The 17,482-nt window shown below is 37.4% G+C and overlaps 4 protein-coding genes across 5 annotated transcripts; 3 read left to right on the top strand and 1 right to left on the bottom strand.

Moving 5' to 3' along the window:
• Positions 1 to 412: 412 nt before the first annotated feature.
• On the top strand, positions 413 to 5,756 carry LOC106309991 (wall-associated receptor kinase-like 9). Of its 2 annotated transcripts, XM_013747178.1 has the most exons (5): positions 413 to 496; positions 2,921 to 2,995; positions 3,158 to 4,012; positions 4,181 to 4,309; positions 4,414 to 5,756. In XM_013747178.1, exons 1-5 carry the CDS (start codon positions 430 to 432, stop codon positions 5,595 to 5,597), a joined length of 2,310 nt encoding a protein of 769 aa, XP_013602632.1. In that variant the 5' UTR covers positions 413 to 429; the 3' UTR covers positions 5,598 to 5,756. The 2 variants fall into 2 exon arrangements, with proteins under 2 accessions (XP_013602632.1, XP_013602634.1); XM_013747180.1 differs by lacking the exons at positions 413 to 496; positions 2,921 to 2,995 and having other exon boundaries at positions 3,088 to 4,012.
• Positions 5,757 to 8,002: 2,246 nt separating this feature from the next.
• LOC106308370 (glutathione S-transferase T3-like) lies at positions 8,003 to 9,099 on the bottom strand. Its single transcript, XM_013745528.1, has 2 exons — positions 8,365 to 9,099; positions 8,003 to 8,155 (listed from the first exon to the last, which is right to left on the bottom strand). Exons 1-2 carry the CDS (start codon positions 9,097 to 9,099, stop codon positions 8,003 to 8,005), a joined length of 888 nt encoding a protein of 295 aa, XP_013600982.1.
• Positions 9,100 to 10,694: 1,595 nt separating this feature from the next.
• On the top strand, positions 10,695 to 13,043 carry LOC106310702 (high mobility group B protein 15-like). Its single transcript, XM_013747928.1, has 6 exons — positions 10,695 to 10,843; positions 11,233 to 11,386; positions 11,524 to 11,602; positions 11,727 to 11,883; positions 11,956 to 12,048; positions 12,125 to 13,043. Exons 1-6 carry the CDS (start codon positions 10,831 to 10,833, stop codon positions 12,862 to 12,864), a joined length of 1,236 nt encoding a protein of 411 aa, XP_013603382.1. The 5' UTR covers positions 10,695 to 10,830; the 3' UTR covers positions 12,865 to 13,043.
• Positions 13,044 to 13,783: 740 nt separating this feature from the next.
• LOC106312123 (ubiquitin carboxyl-terminal hydrolase 2) lies at positions 13,784 to 17,320 on the top strand. Its single transcript, XM_013749519.1, has 3 exons — positions 13,784 to 13,986; positions 14,297 to 16,910; positions 17,011 to 17,320. The coding sequence occupies exons 2-3, from the start codon at positions 14,317 to 14,319 to the stop codon at positions 17,234 to 17,236; spliced, it is 2,820 nt and encodes a 939-aa protein (XP_013604973.1). The 5' UTR covers positions 13,784 to 13,986; positions 14,297 to 14,316; the 3' UTR covers positions 17,237 to 17,320.
• Positions 17,321 to 17,482: the final 162 nt, after the last annotated feature.

The raw sequence follows: 17,482 nt of genomic DNA, 5'->3' as shown, positions 1-17,482 counted from the left end.
ACCATGATCTCTCCATAATCATACATCTCACAACTCACACAATCATCTCTCTAACTACCATTTTCTCTCACTAGAAAAGAAAAAAAATACTTTTTAGATTTTATTCTTTAAAGTAACTGTCTCGAGAGTATATCGTAGTAGTTAGTTCGTAGATTCTACTGTTGCGAAATGGTCTCATCACGGTTGTATCATGGGATTCAAAAATCGCATAAAACCGTCACACATTACAGGCGATTTATTGAGTTAAGGAAAGAGATCAAATCTCGACTCCGTGAATTCGTCTATTTTCTTACAATTTCTTAAACGTTGTAAGTCTTTATATTATCGTTTATATGCTTTTTGTTTCGTAATTTTCAATCAGGATTTTCGCGATCCTACAGCAACAACGTGGGCCTTAGTGCACCTTCAGGGTTACAGTACAACAATGATATGAGCCGTTATTTCCTCGTCAAACATGGTGATCACCACGTTTCGATAGCACCAGATGATTTCGTTAGTAAGTCTTCTATATCAACTATACAATGATAACTCTATAAATTTCTCGCTAGTGTATCAAGAACATGAAATAAGAGCATCTGCATCAGTGAACTCCATGGGGAGTTCACACAGTTTTCGAAAAAAAAATATATTAAAATAAGCAAAAGAAGTGAACCTGTCTCCTGCAGGGTCACTGCACTGAACTTGGGTCATCACTGTAGTGCGGACCCCACGGCACGTGGTGGCCTGCGATTGGTCCGATTAATTAATTAATTTTTTTTAAAAAACAAAAAACAAACAGAAAAAATAATAATAAAAAAATACTTTGTGAACCCCTTCCATGGGGTTCACTGATGCAGATGCCGTAAACAATGGTTATGCATGTGTATGCACTTGTATCAAAGTAAGAAGTACTATTATGTTTTTTTCTTAAATCTGCACCAAGTTGAATGATATTTATTATGTTTTCAAAGCGCATACGACTCATATAACAAGCAGAGTGACAGGTAAAAAATACAAGTCGTATTTCTCATCATCTTATTCACAAAAATAGGGTTGTCGTTATTTTTTATTTGTTTTTGAAAACGAGCATCTTATATATTAAAACAGAAGTCACAATTTTGATTTATGTGTGATTTTTTAAAAAATTGACCTAATGGACATATTCCTAAAAATCACGTTACATTTAATATCTAATCTTATCATTTAAATTTTGGGCTTACCAGAAATTTTTATTGGACTATCAATAATTGGATTTAAACAATAAATGATTCATTGGATTTATAGATAGTATAAATTAAATAGATATAATTTAATGTTGTAATACTATATCTCTATATGCTAAATATTTAAATATTTGTCGATGTTAACTTTTAAAATTATAAAGATTTTTTTTTTAAATAACAAAAATCATATTATCTAACAATGAGTAATCTTTACTACCTTAAACCAATGAAAACAAATTTTAAACTATATAGTTTATTTTAAAAATTAAACAAAAATTAAATGTTTAATTATTTACTCGATAATATAAATCTATGAAGCGAAAAGTTTAATTTTAAAAAAAATTTCTAAATTTTGTGAAATGTTACAATATCTTTGAATATGACAATAAAACAATATTTTACTAATCTTTATATATATAGTTACGATTTTAATAATGAAATAATAATCCAAAAATATATATGTAGAAGAAGATACAAATACATGTGAAAGTTTGAAACAATCTATTCAATGAAAAAAATATACAGGAAACTTATTATGTTTTAAAAATTGATAGACACATATATATTATAATAAATATCATTTTAGAAATGAAAACAAAATATGTATATAAAAATAAATGAAAAAAAATCTGTGCGGTCGCGCGGATCGAGATCTAGTTCAAATCAAAAGACAAAACATACGAGGTATGGCTTTACAACTTTTTTTTTTACAGAGAGGAAATCTTGGTTGAACTTAATTAATATGAATTGTTACAAAAAGAGAAACAAAAATTAGAGGTTCTTTCCTTTGTAGTCTCCGAACATTTTGAAAGCTTCGGAGAAGAGAAAAAATCGAAGGGGAGCCATGAAATTTCCTTCTCTCTCGGGTCTCGCTTTCCTCCTATCTCAGCTCCAGTTTCCACGACATTTCGACTGAATGAACTAACCGGTTCAGGCTTCACTGAGGTTTAGGGTTTAGATCCGGTTCTGTTTTAAAACTCCTTAAAATCCGAGAACCAGATTCGAACCATATCTAATTATTTTATTTTGTTTTACCGGCTCACTAAACAAATAGTTTACTAAAAACCTAATGTAAACTTTTTTTTATAACTGATTTTCATTCATATTTCTCAACTTGTAGAAATTTTAGAATTTTGATTGGTTAAATAACTGTAGAAATTTAGTTTACAAAAAAAAAAATAATAACTGTAGAAATTTACTAACTACGGTAAACTTTGGTTGACAAGGGAATGCTGATTGGTTAAAGAATTGTAAAATTCAAAAAAGAAGGTCTTCAACTTTGGGACCAATTAAGAAGAAGAGCTTGATCAATGAGATAGATTGATTGTATATCATGACTACCTCACTTGGACCTACATCTTAATGTTTATTAATCTACGTTTTCTTCTTCGTTTTTCTACTAACTCAGCACATTAGTTCAACTAGATCCTGATGCTCTAAAGAACCAACCAATCGAAATTTATATGATTTGCATGAGAACACACTAACTCTGCCTTTGTATTCGTATTTCCTTTTTCAAAGAAATTGGTATAAAACATTAAAACTACTGGAAATATAAACCAAACTAAAAACAAAATTATTCACGAAAATTATAAGAGATGATGATAAATTATGATTGGAATGAGAGTCAGTTCATCGAATTTAAAATCATTTTTAAGTAAGACACTTTGCCCACCACAAGATAGTAATAAATTAATATTACTGCTTACACTTGCTAGGAAGTGGTTGTAATAGCAGTCGTTGGACACGAGATTGGACTTCTCAAACTTTCTTTTACGCACACATTAATGGAGGTAAGAATATTCAATTGTGACAAGCTCTCACTATTATATATACACTATATAGTATATGCTGAATTCAGATATGAAGAAAACATATTAAAAAAACAAATATGAACTGTGCACCACTACTCATGACTCATCTCTCACTACTACTTGTCTTGATTCTTGCTTCAGCAAATCTCACCGCTTCGAGATCATCTTGTCCGAGCCACTGTGGAAGCATCTCAATACCGTATCCTTTCGGGATCGGAAGCGATTGCTATCTCAACGAATGGTTTGCAATTCAATGCAACAATTCCACTTCCGGAGACCTTGTCCCCTATCTACCGAAGATTAACAAAGAAGTTGTCAAAATCTCTCTACCGGATCCAAATAATTTCGACGATGCCAAATCATACGGGTCACTTCGCATCAAAACCAACATAACGTCCATGGGATGTTCCAACAGCAGCGATGAAACAAAGTTTGATGAGCCTTTGAATATTACTGGATCCCCATTTACTATTAGCCGTTCCAACATCTTCCAAGCTATCGGCTGCAACTACAAGGCCACCTTGACACATCTTGACCCCACAGTGGTGGGGTGCATCTCGACTTGTGAGCCAAGAAAGATAGGTGATCATACAAGCTGCCGTGGTAACAAATGCTGCCAAGTAGACCCACCTAGTGAGATTGGACAAATAGTCGGAATCAGCATGGAGGAAATCTCTAGTAACGTAACAAGAAAGAGAGGGTGTCGAGTAGCCTTCTTAACTGACGAAAATCAAGACCCTCTAGCGTACCGTGAAGGCAAAGTAACTGATCCAAACTGGTTTTACGATAGGCAATATGTTAGACTCCAGCTAAGGTGGGCCATTCAGATGAAAAATCTCTCGTTTATCAATTCCTTGGGTTGCACAATGGGGCACTCCAGCTCTAGCGTTAGTCCTTGCATATGCGTGAATAATACAAACGATCAGATCAGCAGTGTAGGTTGTGCATGCCACAAGGGTTACATAGGTAACCCCTATATCATGGGTGGATGTAAAGGTTAGTAATTGTTTCTTATATTCCATGTAATGTAAATATCATGTAAGCTTATAACAAGTCATATATGGGTGGTAGCAAATCATAATCAATGATAACAATCAAAGTAATACAGACATATATAAGAGGTTATAATCATCTAATTACAATTTCGTGACATTGTTCATCTAGATATTGATGAGTGCCAACTCGACAAGGGTAACTACGAAAATTGTAGGCCACAAGGAGGCACTTGTGTGAATACTCCGGGAAGCTACCAGTGCGTATTCAAGAAGTACAAGACTATGCCAGTTACTATGGGTAACTAAAATCACATATTTGCTATATTGATACATCATGTATTGCATATTATCTGAGTGGTACAAAAATTAACTATTCTTTTCACATTTCTTGTGGGTTTGCAGGACTATGTGTAGGTTTTGGTGTGCTGATGATGGTTTTCGCAGTTGCCTTTTTGTTATGCAAATTTATCAAAAAGCAAAGGAAGATCATTTGCAAAAATAAGTTATTTAGACGTAATGGAGGTTTATTGTTGAAACAACAGTTGACTTCAACAGAAGGCAGCATCGAGAAGACAAAAGTATTCACCTCCAAAGAGCTAAAGAAAGCAACTGAAAACTTCAGTTCAACAAGAGTGCTTGGAAAAGGTGGCCAGGGCACCGTGTATAAAGGAATGCTTGTAGATGGTAGAATCGTAGCTGTGAAAAAATCTACCGTTGTAGATCAAGACAAGGTGGGAGAGTTCATTAACGAGGTTGTCATTCTATCGCAGATCAACCACAGAAACATCGTGAAACTCATAGGCTGTTGCCTTGAGACAGAAGTGCCTCTTCTAGTTTATGAGTTTGTTTCTAATGGTAACATTTTTGAGCATCTTCATGGTGAGTTTGATGAGTCCGCAATGACTAGTTGGGAGATGCGTTTGCGCATTGTCATAGATATTGCTGGAGCTCTTTCATACCTCCACTCATCAGCCTCGACTCCGATTTTTCATAGAGATGTCAAATCTACAAATATAATGTTGGACGAAAAATATCGAGTTAAAGTGTCTGACTTCGGCACTTCAAGATGGGTAACTGATGATCATACCCACCTAACTACTGTGGTTTCAGGTACAGTTGGATATGTAGATCCGGAGTACTTCCAGACTAGCCAATTCACCGACAAAAGTGATGTGTATAGCTTTGGGGTGGTGCTAGTGGAACTCATCACCGGAGAAAAGCCCATATCCCTTGTCCGGTTTCTAAGAAACAGAACACTGGCAGCTTATTTCATTCTTGCAATGGAAGAGAATCGACTCATCGACATTATCGACCCTCAAATCAGAGCTGAGTGCAAGCTAGAGCAAGTCATGGCGGCAGCACAACTTGCAAGGAGGTGTCTGATGCTTACTGGAAAGGATCGACCGAGCATGAGAGAAGTGGCAATGGAGTTAGAGAGAATTCGCTCATCAACTAAAGATTTACAGTCAAATGTTCATATTGTCATAAACAATGCGGAGGAAGCAGATATTGGTGTGGAATCGTGTAGCGTTGATACAACTTCAACGTTAGATGCCGAGCCGTTATTTCCTGGTCAAACATGGTGACCATCACATTTTCGATATCACTGGATGATTTCGTGATATTAGTATAAGTATTGTATAGTATATATCAACTAGACGACTATAACTCTATAAAGTTTGTATGAAAAACATGTGATAAGCGGTGTATATCTGCGTTATGGTTTCCATTTGTATTAAACTAAGTACTAGTATGGGTAGTTGTTGAATATGCACTGATTTGAATGATATGTTTCTTTAAGCACGTACATAAAAGTTATACAAGTGGTAGTTCTCATCATCTTACGTACTCACTCTCAGTTGTATATTATTTTAGGTTTAACACCAACCGAAATGACCTTCTACTAACGTAATTAATGTACACGGGTTAACACCAACCGAAATGACCTTCTACATGTCATGTTTCATAATATATACCCGTGAACCCTAAGAGCATCCACGTTAGTGAACCCCCCCTTTGGGTTTCATAGCATTTCTGCATTAGTGAACCTGAAGAAGAGGTTCATAAGAATTAGATAATATATTTATAATTTTTTTTTAGTTTTGAAATTATTTTGGAAAGATAAATATAATATTATAAAATATATTTTATAAATAAAATTTATTCATTACATTGATAATTGATGAACATACCAAGATTATTCATCTATGTTACCAAATTTTTGCCATACATTTTCAACTAAATCAGTTTTCAAACTATCATGTTTTCCTGAATCCCGAACTTCATTGCGCATGCCTAGCATGTTATTCAAATGCAAACTTTCTCTCCTTTTGACCTTCGAACTTCTGCTTGACTCTCCTGACTCGAACTGAGAAGTATCACTTAGAGAGTATCCGCCTCGTTCGTTCTCCACAATCATATTGTGCAATATGACACAAGTTCTCATAATCTTCCCTAACTTTTCCTTGTCCCATAGTAGACCTGGGTTTTTTACTATTGCAAACCTCGATTGCAATACCCCGAAAGCCCGTTCGACATCTTTCCTAGTGGATTCTTGATGTTTAGCAAACAGCTCTGCTTTATTACCTTGAGGAAGTGGGATGGATTGGATAAATGTTGACCAATTCAGATAAATTCTGTCAGTAAGTGTGATTGTTGACCTTGAATTTAACTTTAGGTGCTCGACCTTGTATAATGTCATCAAAAACAGGAGACCGATCAAGAACATTGATATCGTTTAGGGTACCTGGTAATCCGAAAAATGCGTGCCATATCCAAAGATCTTCTGATGCCACAGCCTCTAAGACAATTGTCGGCTTTCCTGAACCTCGTGTGTACTGCCCTCTCCAAGCCGTTGGGCAGTTTTTCCACTCCCAATGCATACAATCAATGCTGCCAATCATCCCTGGAAACCCGCGTACCTCTCCAATATCGAGTAATTGTTGAAGATCTTCCGCCGTAGGTCTTCTTAGATACTCTTCACCAAAAAAGTCTATTATCCCATTAGTGAAATGTTCCAAACATAAAAGTGCCGTACTTTCACCAAGTCGGAGATATTCGTCATACGTATCTCCCGATTCACCATATGCGAGCATACGTATAGCTGCCGTACATTTTTGAAGTGGTGATAGCCCTTTCCTTCCGTGAGCATTTCGTCTTTGCCGAAAGTATGGAACACCTGTACTGAGCCGCTCGACAATGCGAAGGAACAAGGGCTTGTTCATTCGAAAACGCCGCCTAAACATGTCCGGTGGGTAAGTAGGATTTTCGTGGAAATAGTCGTTCCATAGTTGAATGTGGCCTTGTTCCCGATCTCTTTCGATATAAGCTCGTCTTTTTGGTTTGTTGGCTTGTACATCAAGTAGGGAGTCGACGATATTATCAAATTCTTCGTCAAAAAATTCTTCAAAAGCTTCATCTACGCCATCTGACGATGAGGACGACATTTCTTTTAAAGAAAAAAAAAGAATAGATAAAAGAAGAAAATATGAATAAGAGTTGAAATTAAAAATATGATGGAGTTTTTTTTTTAAAAAAATGATTAAGAGAAAAATTTGAAAAAAAAGAGATAGAAGAAGAAAATATGATGAAGTGTTTTAAAAACAAAAAGCCTGATACAAGAAGAATGTGTGGGCGTGGGTGGATTGTCTTGTGGTTGTCTTGATAGAAGACGAATGTTTGGGCGTGGGGTTAGATAAGAAGAAGGATGTTTGCGCTTGATAGAAGAAGAATGTTTGGGCGTTGTGTTGTGATTGTTTAGATAAGAGATGGGAAATAGAGTTGTGTTCTGATTGTTTTAGAGAGAAGAGATGAACAAGAAGATGAGACCAATGCATAAATGAGACATAGATTATATAGTGATGTTATACAACATCCGTGACACTTGCATAAACAACAACAAGTACTTGAAAATGTGTTGTCACCAGTACAACCCATGACAACAACACTACTGCCTATTACAATATGTTTCCTGTGAAGCACAACCCATCAACTACACTACAGTACAACTACTACTACTACGATAACCCATCAACCTCAGAAAAAAACGTGCTGCGCCAGTAGAACCCGTGACCTCTAGAACCCGTGACCTGCAGAAGCAATAAACCTTGTAGAACCCGTGACCTCCAGAACCAACAACCTTCACCTGCAAAACGACACAAAAGAAGAAAAAACGACACCGAAGAAGAGAAGTTTTAGTCAACAAGTAATGAACTAAGAGTTTCCGCAACTAAGTAAAAGCAGTTATCAAGTAATGAACTAAGCAAATTATCAAGTAAACAACATAGAAAACTAGACAAATTATCAAATTGTCACCTAGAGCATCTCAGAAACTAGTTTGTCCTTCAGAGCCACCTCACTCTCAGTTAGAGTTTCTAGTTTCTTAGAGAGTAGACGATCTAGTATTTTTTGTTTCGATAGGTTCCGTTTCAAGTCTAGAATGCTCTCTAGTCGATCAAATGCTGCTTCATTCCCCTTTTTCTTGCGTTTGGCTGCTTTGCAAGCCTTCACACCAGGAGGCCTAGCCTCATCCGAGTCAGGGACTGACTCCGCAGCTTCCTTCTGTTTCTCCTTTGCACCATCTTTTGCGCAAGAGGTCGATCTCCACTTTTGATCAAACCTCAGCTCCCTCCACGCGTGTTCAAGTGTGAACTTCGCCTGGTAGTCGTTAAAGAAGATGTCATGAGCAGACTTCATGACATCGTTCTCATTTTGGCCACTAGCTTGCTCCTTCAAAGCCGCCTCATAGCTTCCAACAAACTTACACACCTGCTCATTAACCCTTCCCCACCTCTGCTTACACTGACTCCACTCTCTGGGAGCAAAGCCAGTGAGCTGAGCGCTTGAATTAAAGTAATCCTCTATTCTTTTCCAAAAAGACCCTAACTTCTGCTGGTTACTAACTATGGGATCCTTACTGGTGTTCAACCAGGCACTGATGAGGACTATGTCTTCTTGTGTTGTCCACTTTCTCCTCTCCACCGGTTTAGGAACATCAGAGGACCCTACATCTATGGTTTGAGTGGTTTGACTGCACTGAGAAGATAATAGGTTCACAAACCCGAGAGAATTAAGAGAAAAGGGATCCATTTTGGTTTCGGGTTGTGTTTTAATTTCTTTTTGGTTTTTTGACAAGTGCGTGGTGATTTAGAGTGATTTTGAGTATCTATAAAAGGTGTTTCTAACTACCAAACATTCATTACCCTTAATTAGACAACAAGTTTATCACAGAATGCATTCATTACACATCAAATCAATTTTTTAAACTCAAACAAGTTTCGGACAGATAGCATTTTATGACCATTCATCACAGCAACCAACCAACAACTATTTAATGAAACCTAAAATCTAGTACAGCTCCTACTCTAGATATTTAATGAAACTAGTTGAGTTCCTAGTTAAGTTAAGTATCAGTTCAACTACAACAAACAACCTACGCGGAAAGAACTTCTACTTCAGTGATACTCACCTCTGCTCCTGGAGGAGACAATCCTGCGTCGAATCGATCGAGAAAAGGAGAGAAAAGTGGAGAGAGATCGGCGTCCCACGGGAAATCGCCTGAGGAGGAAACCCTAGCTTTTCACGCGAAAATGAGAGAAATGATTCTCTCTCCACTTTCCTCCGCGTGACGTCGACTCCCCTTCCCCAGTGAAAATGCAACACCTGTCGTGAACCCGTATCGGACGGGGTCAAGCGTAAGAGGCGGGTCGCGAGATTAAACCCAATATATGATTTATTTTTATTATCCGGCCCTATGATACTGAGCCCATGAACCTGTTATAAACCTTTGATGGGGTTGCTCTAACGCTCGTACTTGTCTCGTCAACGTCATGGACACTCACCATTTGGATGAAGCTTTGGCCGCAAGTCACCTCTTTAGATATCAATTTCAAATTATTATTTTTCTCTTAGTAATTGTTATTTAAAAAAACACACAACATATGAATTTTTATTCTTCTAACTACTAAAAATCGGGTATGATATTTTGGAAATTGTTGAGATACTGAATCTTCCGGATTTGAATCATCAAATATATATGCATGACATTGTTCCTACTAAAAAGATGCATATATGAAAAGTATATATATATATATATATCGATTTTCCTCATGAAATATTTTTCTCATACTTTTTACCACTCTTATTTAAAAAGTGATAAATTGTAGATTTGCATATCTAATCTATTGATAGTCATTAATTTTTTTGACTTAAAACAGAAGTCACAATATTTTTGTTGTCTACTAATTTATAGTTTAATATAAATTATATGTTTCTTATTTATATCTTAATTTATGTGAAAAAACAGTCGAAATAATTTATATTTTAATAATTCTACACCACTCAAAAATAGCTGTTGGGAACAAGTATTAGAAAATAATTATCATTTTATATAAAAATAGACAAATTAGGTTTGAATAAAAATCATCAAACTATATTTGCCACAACTTATTAATAAAATACAAAATTAATATTTCAAAACTTATTTTTGTGGTCAATCTTCAAAATGTAAAATTTTAATTAAAATAGAAAATTGTTAAATACCTTTAAATCGATGTAATCTTCCTCTTTCTTGTCCCAAAAAAAATCTTCCTCTTTTTATTTATTTCCTTATATCGTGCATTATTTCTCATTCTCAGTTCTCTCGCACCCTCTGGTAAATATATATAAATTTGACCTATTTTATAGCCTCCCCATCTGTTATATTTTTGCTGCATCTCTGGGTTCCTCATTTACGCGTCCCTTCATTATATTCTCTCTAATGCATTGCTTCACGATTAAAAGCAAACCAAAGCTTTGATTTTTATGAATATTCAAGGGTAAATGGTCAGCAAAGGTGAGATCTTTTTAATCATTTCACTACTATTATTTAATCATCATTCTGTCGTCTGAGCTATTTTTAATATACTATCATCGTTTTCCCTGTTGCATCCCATCGAAATATCTATTCGTTGTCTGGTCATATAAACAGAGAGAGCTAATGGCTTCTTTGGAGAAAGTTGTTGTTGTGCAATACGTTTTCTTAGATGTCTATATTTGTTGTCATCATTACATTATACATATGTTCTTTCAAGTTTTCTTCATTTGCATCTATGTGGCTAAATATCCTCTGCTGTGTATCTTTTGGGTTTAGATATGTAGAAAGTCTCTAACTTTTGTTTCATTTATAAGCAGGAATGATCTTGAAGTTCTATACCTTTTTTTTGTTTTTTTTTGGTGTGTAAGGAATGGGATCAAGCTCTTGTCTTAAGCAAGGTCCAGTGCCAATGGACAATGTTCACATTACACCCGAAGCAACCTATGAAGCTGTGGTTGCAGACTCTAAACTGTTCATGGGTTCCTTGGAGAGGCTACACTCTCAATTGAGTACTAAATTCATGTAAGTTTCTTTTCTCCCTTATCCTTTCTTGTGAGAGTAAAGTCTTCATTTTGAGATTTAAGCTCTTTGATATGGTTGCAACACTATTAGCTTCTTCCAGGTTTCACCATTATTCATGTATGCATGTGTGATTGTAGGGTTCCGATTATAGGAGGGAAAGATTTGGACTTGCACAAGCTTTTCATTGAGGTAACCTCTCGTGGTGGAATCATTAAGGTATGTATTTCAAACTGCAGTATAGTTTTCACATGTTGTAATCAAAGTCTCATTTGTTTTTCCCTTTGTTATCTACATTGATTGATCTTTGTGCTTGGATCATTTACCTTGTATGGATTTGCAGATAATTCATGAAAGGAGATGGAAAGAAGTAACATCTAAGTTTGACTTCCCTGCAACAGCAACAAACGCATCATTTGTCATGCGCAAATACTACTTCTCCCTGCTTAACAACTATGAGCAGATCTATTTCTTCAGAACTAATAGCCAGATGCCTCCAGGTTTTAACTCATTACAACAAACACATGTTCTTGAGTTTACTTCTCTGTTTTGTAACATCATTTCTTCTGTAGACTCTCTCCAGAACCAATCCACTGTGGTGGGACTTGGAACCATAAGACCTCCACAAGAACTTCAAGCTCCACAACCAAGGATTGATTTTGGAGGTCTCAATTTTTGTTCTCTATTAGCTTCTATAGATGGTCTAACTGTGACTTACAAAAGCTGTTGTAACTGTTTCAGGATCTTTAACTGGTCCAAACGTGACTGGAGTGATCGATGGAAAATTCGAAGACGGTTACCTTGTAACTGTGACAATGGGAACAAAGCAGCTTAGAGGAGTTCTCTACGAGCTTCTTCCTCAACAGAGTCATTGTAGCTTTCCCAACACTAATGTCAACCTTCAGGGGGTTACTACAAAGCGTCCAAGGAGAAGAAAGAAGTCAGAGATCAAGAGACGCGACCCTGCTCATCCCAAACCCAACAGAAGCGGTTATAACTTCTTCTTCTCAGATCAGCACGCTAGGCTGAAGCCTCTTAACCCTGGCAAGGACAGAGAGATCAGCAGGATGATTGGTGAGCTCTGGAACAAGCTTAATGAGCAAGAGAGATTGGTTTACCAAGGGAAGGCGATGGAGGACAAGGAGAGGTATCTGATTGAGATGGAAGAGTATAGAGAGAAGCTTAGGACAGGACAGCTGATGATAAGTAACGCTGTTCCATTGCAGCAGAGGGTTCCAGAGCAGACGGCTGAAGCTGATTTTGTAATAGAAGAAGAGCAAGAAGGCGATTCAAGCGATTGCTCAGGAGAAAGCGAGCCACGTGATGATCCTGAACTGGAGGACGAGCCAGCTCTGAATCATTTAGGTCTAAACCTTAACTCTAATAGGACTGCTATAGTGGTGGGCGATGTTGTGATGGAAACATGTCCGAGTAAGAAACCTGAAGAGCCGAGTGTGGTGGTGGCTGCTGAGCAGAAGTGAAGATTCTTCTCTTGTTTCGTTTTCTAGTTGCTACTTTTTTTTCTTGTATTACACAGCCACAGGTATAAGGAGGTTAGGGTTTCACATGGTTACTTGTGGCATAAGACAATGTTTTTAGGCTTGGTACTGATGTTTTGTGTTTTTATTTTATTTAGGTTTTCTTCTGCAACAACACATGTTTTGGAGTGAATTTTTTAACATTTTTGTTGGTCTTTTATGCTAAAATCTTGTTTTGTTATACATATGAAAGAAAAGATCTATAAAAATATACACATTGCAAAGGGTGTAACTTAGAGAAAAGATCTATAAAAATATACACATTAAAGAATAATAGGTTTAAGTAAACAGAGTATGTTGTTTAGATTTTAGGTCAAAGATTTAAGTTAAACATACATTTTTTTTTCCTGTAGCAGACTGCTGTAGGACTTTTAATTGACCTTTCTAATTGGTGACCCTTAGATAAATAGAAAAATGTACAAAATAATAAGCAAAAATTCATTTAAGGAATTTAATAAATAAAAAATATGAATTTTGTTCATTTGATTTCTCATAAAAATTGAAGAAGAATTTGTTTCTATATAAATTCATTTCTCTAGAAGGAATTTTAAGGAATAGAGTAGCACTGGCATGATAATAATTTGATTAAAAATTCAATTCATTAGGTATAAAATTTGAGAAACAAAGAGATCACCATAATTTGTTTCCTAAAACATAGGTCACCAATTGGAGTCAATGTACACAAAAATAAGGATTTTATACCTTTTGTAACATTTGAAAAAGAACCTAAATTCTTAATGTAGAGCGGTATATTAAATTGTTTTAAGACGATTGTAAATTTAGGCCGGTTAAGGATGAACCAACCAAACCTATGCTTAACCAATCGGGTCTTCCCCTCTTCCGAAGCGAATCATTTCGTCGACTCTCTGTCTCCTTTTTAACGGCGGAAGCAACAACGAAGCAGCAGAAGTGATAACCCTCTCTCTCTGGCTGTGTTTAATCTATATGATTAGAGGCTAGATCCCAGTTTTTCCGAGTGTCGATTCTTCTTCAATCCTTTTCATGTGAAAGTCTCCCCAAAGCAGCTTCTCCTCCTTCTTCTATTTTGGGGAAGGGTCTTAGTGGGTAAAATCTCTGGATTCTTCTTTTTACTTTGTTATGATTGCGATAATTGCTTCTGCTGAGCAATGATAGGTTCTAGTTCCTTAGCGATTATGGATCTTTGTTTGATTGTCTTTACAAAGTCTTCTACTTTCTTTGTGGGTGGTCCTTGGAATCCTTGAAATTTTAATCATTTCGTATAAATTCTTAAAATTTTCTTGGAGCTGAGTATTGATTTTGAAAGTATGTGCACCGTTGCTTCATTGCTTTTTATGTAGATGATGTAATGAGAGTTGAGGTACTTTACTATTCTATTATTGGCTTTTATTTTCAGTGTGTTGTGGAGAGTAACTCATGGGGAAGAAAGCGAAGAAGAAGTCCCGAACCCCAACTAAGGAGAATCTCTCCAAGAAGGTCTCTGAGCAGCCTAGTGAGACCGGGGAAATAACTGCGGGAGGTTCAGTTCAAGCAGTTAAGGAGAAACAAGCTTGTGTGCATTTCGATAAGGGTCTTAATTTGGATAAACTGTTGGAGAAGATTAAGTCTTCCCGGCAGATTAAGTGTCAAGAATGCAAGGAAGGGGTGCACGGTAAGAGAGGAGCTAAGGAAAAGGTTAATAAGGGGAAACATGCTTTTTCTTCTTCTGCTGCTGACCCAAAAGCTGACAAGAAGGCTATTTGGGTTTGTTTGGAGTGTGGGGCTTTTGTTTGTGGAGGTGTTGGTTTACCCACTGGAGCGCAGAGTCATGTTGTGAGGCATATCAGAGTGACTCGCCACCGGTTGATGATTCAGTGGGAAAACCCTCAGTTAAGGTGGTGTTTTCCGTGCCAGTCGCTTCTCCCTGTTGAAAAAGAAGACAACGGTGAGAAGAAAGATGTGTTGCTGGAGGTTGTGAAACTGATGAAAGAGCGGTCTTTGAACAGTTTAGCTCCATCTGAGGCTGAAGCGGAGAGCTCAGGAAGTGGCAGTATCACTAGTGACATCAAATTACAAGGTGCTGTCACCACCAGTGGTATAGAAGCAAGGGAGGGTTACGTTGTGCGAGGGTTAGTTAACCTTGGGAACACATGTTTCTTTAATTCGATAATGCAGAATCTTCTTTCCTTGGATCAGTTACGCGATCACTTCTTGAAGGAGGATGCGTCTGGTATCGGTGGGACTCTTGCTTGTTCCCTGAAGAAATTATTTGCGGAAACGAAACCAGAAGCAGGCTTAAAGAGTGTGATAAACCCCAGAGTCTTTTTTGGGTCTTTCTGTGTTAAGGCGCCACAGTTTAGAGGATACGACCAGCATGACAGCCACGAGCTGCTACGCTGTTTGCTAGATTCCTTGAGCACCGAAGAATCAGCCTTGAGAAAGAAGCGTGGTGTTTCTGATAACGATGAGAAATCTACTACTCTCATTGAATCTGTGTTTGGAGGCGAAACGTCGAGCATTGTTTCTTGTATGGAGTGCGGTCACTCCTCAAAAGTCTATGAGCCGTTCTTGGATCTTTCTTTACCAGTACCGTTCAAGAAAACACCTCCTAAGAAGCAACCAACCGTTTCTCTAGCAAAGAAAGCTAAGCTTCCACCAAAGAGAGTCGCTAAGCATGTGTCCAAAGTAAGTAAAGTGTCGAAAGTCCTCCCAAGTAAGGCTTTGTTGGATCCGAAATCTCCGGGAAAAGGTGCGGTTGTCCCAGCTGATCCGGATGCTTCCTCTTCCAGTTTTGCGCCAGTTGATAATGGTACGGTTTCAGATAACAAGCAGGGCTCGGAAAGTGTAACGCAGAGTGATAGTGTTTTTGATAACTTCTGGTTGGATGTTATTGGACCAGACCCCTTTGGAGATGAGACGAATGTGGATACGGAAGATAGTGTCAGTGACAAAATCACAACTACTGAGGCTAATCAAATTCTTCCAGGTCCAGATAATTCTTCCAACACCTCAACTTTGGAAGGTAACACAGAGAGGCTGATGCAAGATAATGATGAGATTATAAAGGCAGAAACCTTCTTGGATGATAAAGATGAACAAGCTATGCAGCATGATGAAGGCACAGCTACAAGCGGTGTTTCTACTGAAATCAATCAAGCTAGTTTCATTGGTTGTGATCCTGGTTTAGGGGAAAGTTCATCCTCGGTGAATCCTTGGGATGAGGAAGAGCTTCCTTTGATGGTTGCAGATTCGCAAGTTCTGTACATGCCGTACAAAGAAAACATATCCTATGATGATGATAAACCAGCTGTGGAAGAAGGCGAGGGTGAGGCATCATCATCTTCATTTGTGGCTGGTGATCATGAGCCACCACAAGACAATGATTTTGTTGGTTTAGGGGGTTTATTTGATGAGCCTGAGGTTACCGAAGGGCCTGTTGTTTTTGGACCTCCTTGCAATCCTGAAGCTTCTTCGGGAGGAGCTGGTTTTATGGCGTTCAGCAGCGAGTCTGATCCTGAAGAAATAGATGATTCGGATTCGCCGGTGTCTGTAGAGAGGTGCTTGGCTCATTTCACTAAGCCTGAGATTTTGTCTGACGACAACGCTTGGAACTGCGAGAACTGTTCAAAGAACCTGAAGCTCCAACGGTTGAAGGAAAAGAGAAAATCCAAGAAAGATGAATCGAGATCAAGCAACACCAGCAACGGATGGGTGAGTGAAAATGAAGATGTTTCAGCAATGAAGCAAGATCCAAGTGATGGTTCTAGTAGTGTCAAGGATGATGGGAAAGAAGCTATGAGTTCTAACTCAGCTAATGACAGTGTAAGTGAAGAAGAAAGCGAAGAAGATTCCGAGAAAGTGACAACAGTGAAAAGAGATGCAACTAAAAGAGTACTTGTGAACAAAACTCCACCTGTCTTAACCATACATCTAAAGCGATTCAGCCAAGACCTGCGTGGGAGGCTAAGTAAGTTAAATGGTCATGTTGCTTTCAAAGAAGTCATCGATCTTCGACAGTATATGGACTCAAGGTAATCATCTCCTCTCTTCTACATTTTCCGTTTTTTTTCTTTCTAAAACTCAAATCTCTTCACAATATGAACTGTTTCTTTGTTCTTTTACTCACTTCAGGTGTAGTGGAGAAGACTCGCCAGTCTATAGATTGGCTGGACTGGTGGAGCATTCAGGGACGATGAGAGGAGGTCACTATGTGGCGTATGTTAGAGGAGGTCAGAAAGGTAAAGAGAGTGTGTGGTATAACATAAGCGATGCACATGTCCGTCAGGTTTCGTTGGACAAGGTTATGCATTCAGAAGCGTATATCTTATTCTACGAACGGATCTTCACACAAGACTAAGATTATTTTTGTTGATCTCCATTATACTGAAAAAGGAAAGTTTTTGACGATCACATTAGATCAAATACCATTAGTTTTGTTTTTTTTATACAATGTTATGGGGTTACATATGTACAATTATCAGAAACATGTCTGAAAAATATAATTTTTCCAAATATTTATTCAAAAATTTATATACTGTGACAAGAAAAGAGTAAGGAGCGGGTTAAGCAATATGAACCGGCCAATTTAAACTACAAGTGTGTG

Source organism: Brassica oleracea, chromosome C8 (genome assembly GCF_000695525.1).
Source record: "Brassica oleracea var. oleracea cultivar TO1000 chromosome C8, BOL, whole genome shotgun sequence".
In the NCBI taxonomy this organism is placed as follows: Eukaryota; Viridiplantae; Streptophyta; class Magnoliopsida; order Brassicales; family Brassicaceae; genus Brassica; species Brassica oleracea.
This window is presented reverse-complemented; position numbering and strand designations above follow the sequence as displayed.

Bases quoted from the DNA above. Each gene is read 5' to 3' on its own strand.
- LOC106309991 (XM_013747178.1), top strand. From the start codon at position 430: ATGAGCCGTTATTTCCTCGTCAAACATGGTGATCACCACGTTTCGATA. The intron at 4,013-4,180 runs GTTAGTAATTGT...TTGTTCATCTAG, and splicing joins TATCATGGGTGGATGTAAAG to ATATTGATGAGTGCCAACTC. The intron at 4,310-4,413 runs GTAACTAAAATC...GTGGGTTTGCAG, and splicing joins GACTATGCCAGTTACTATGG to GACTATGTGTAGGTTTTGGT.
- LOC106308370 (XM_013745528.1), bottom strand. From the start codon at position 9,099: ATGGATCCCTTTTCTCTTAATTCTCTCGGGTTTGTGAACCTATTATCT. The intron at 8,156-8,364 runs GTGGCTCTGAAG...GTCGTTTTGCAG, and splicing joins AAACTCTAACTGAGAGTGAG to GTGAAGGTTGTTGGTTCTGG.
- LOC106310702 (XM_013747928.1), top strand. The intron at 11,387-11,523 runs GTAAGTTTCTTT...GTGTGATTGTAG, and splicing joins CAATTGAGTACTAAATTCAT to GGTTCCGATTATAGGAGGGA. The intron at 11,603-11,726 runs GTATGTATTTCA...ATGGATTTGCAG, and splicing joins CTCGTGGTGGAATCATTAAG to ATAATTCATGAAAGGAGATG.
- LOC106312123 (XM_013749519.1), top strand. From the start codon at position 14,317: ATGGGGAAGAAAGCGAAGAAGAAGTCCCGAACCCCAACTAAGGAGAAT. The intron at 16,911-17,010 runs GTAATCATCTCC...TACTCACTTCAG, and splicing joins CGACAGTATATGGACTCAAG to GTGTAGTGGAGAAGACTCGC.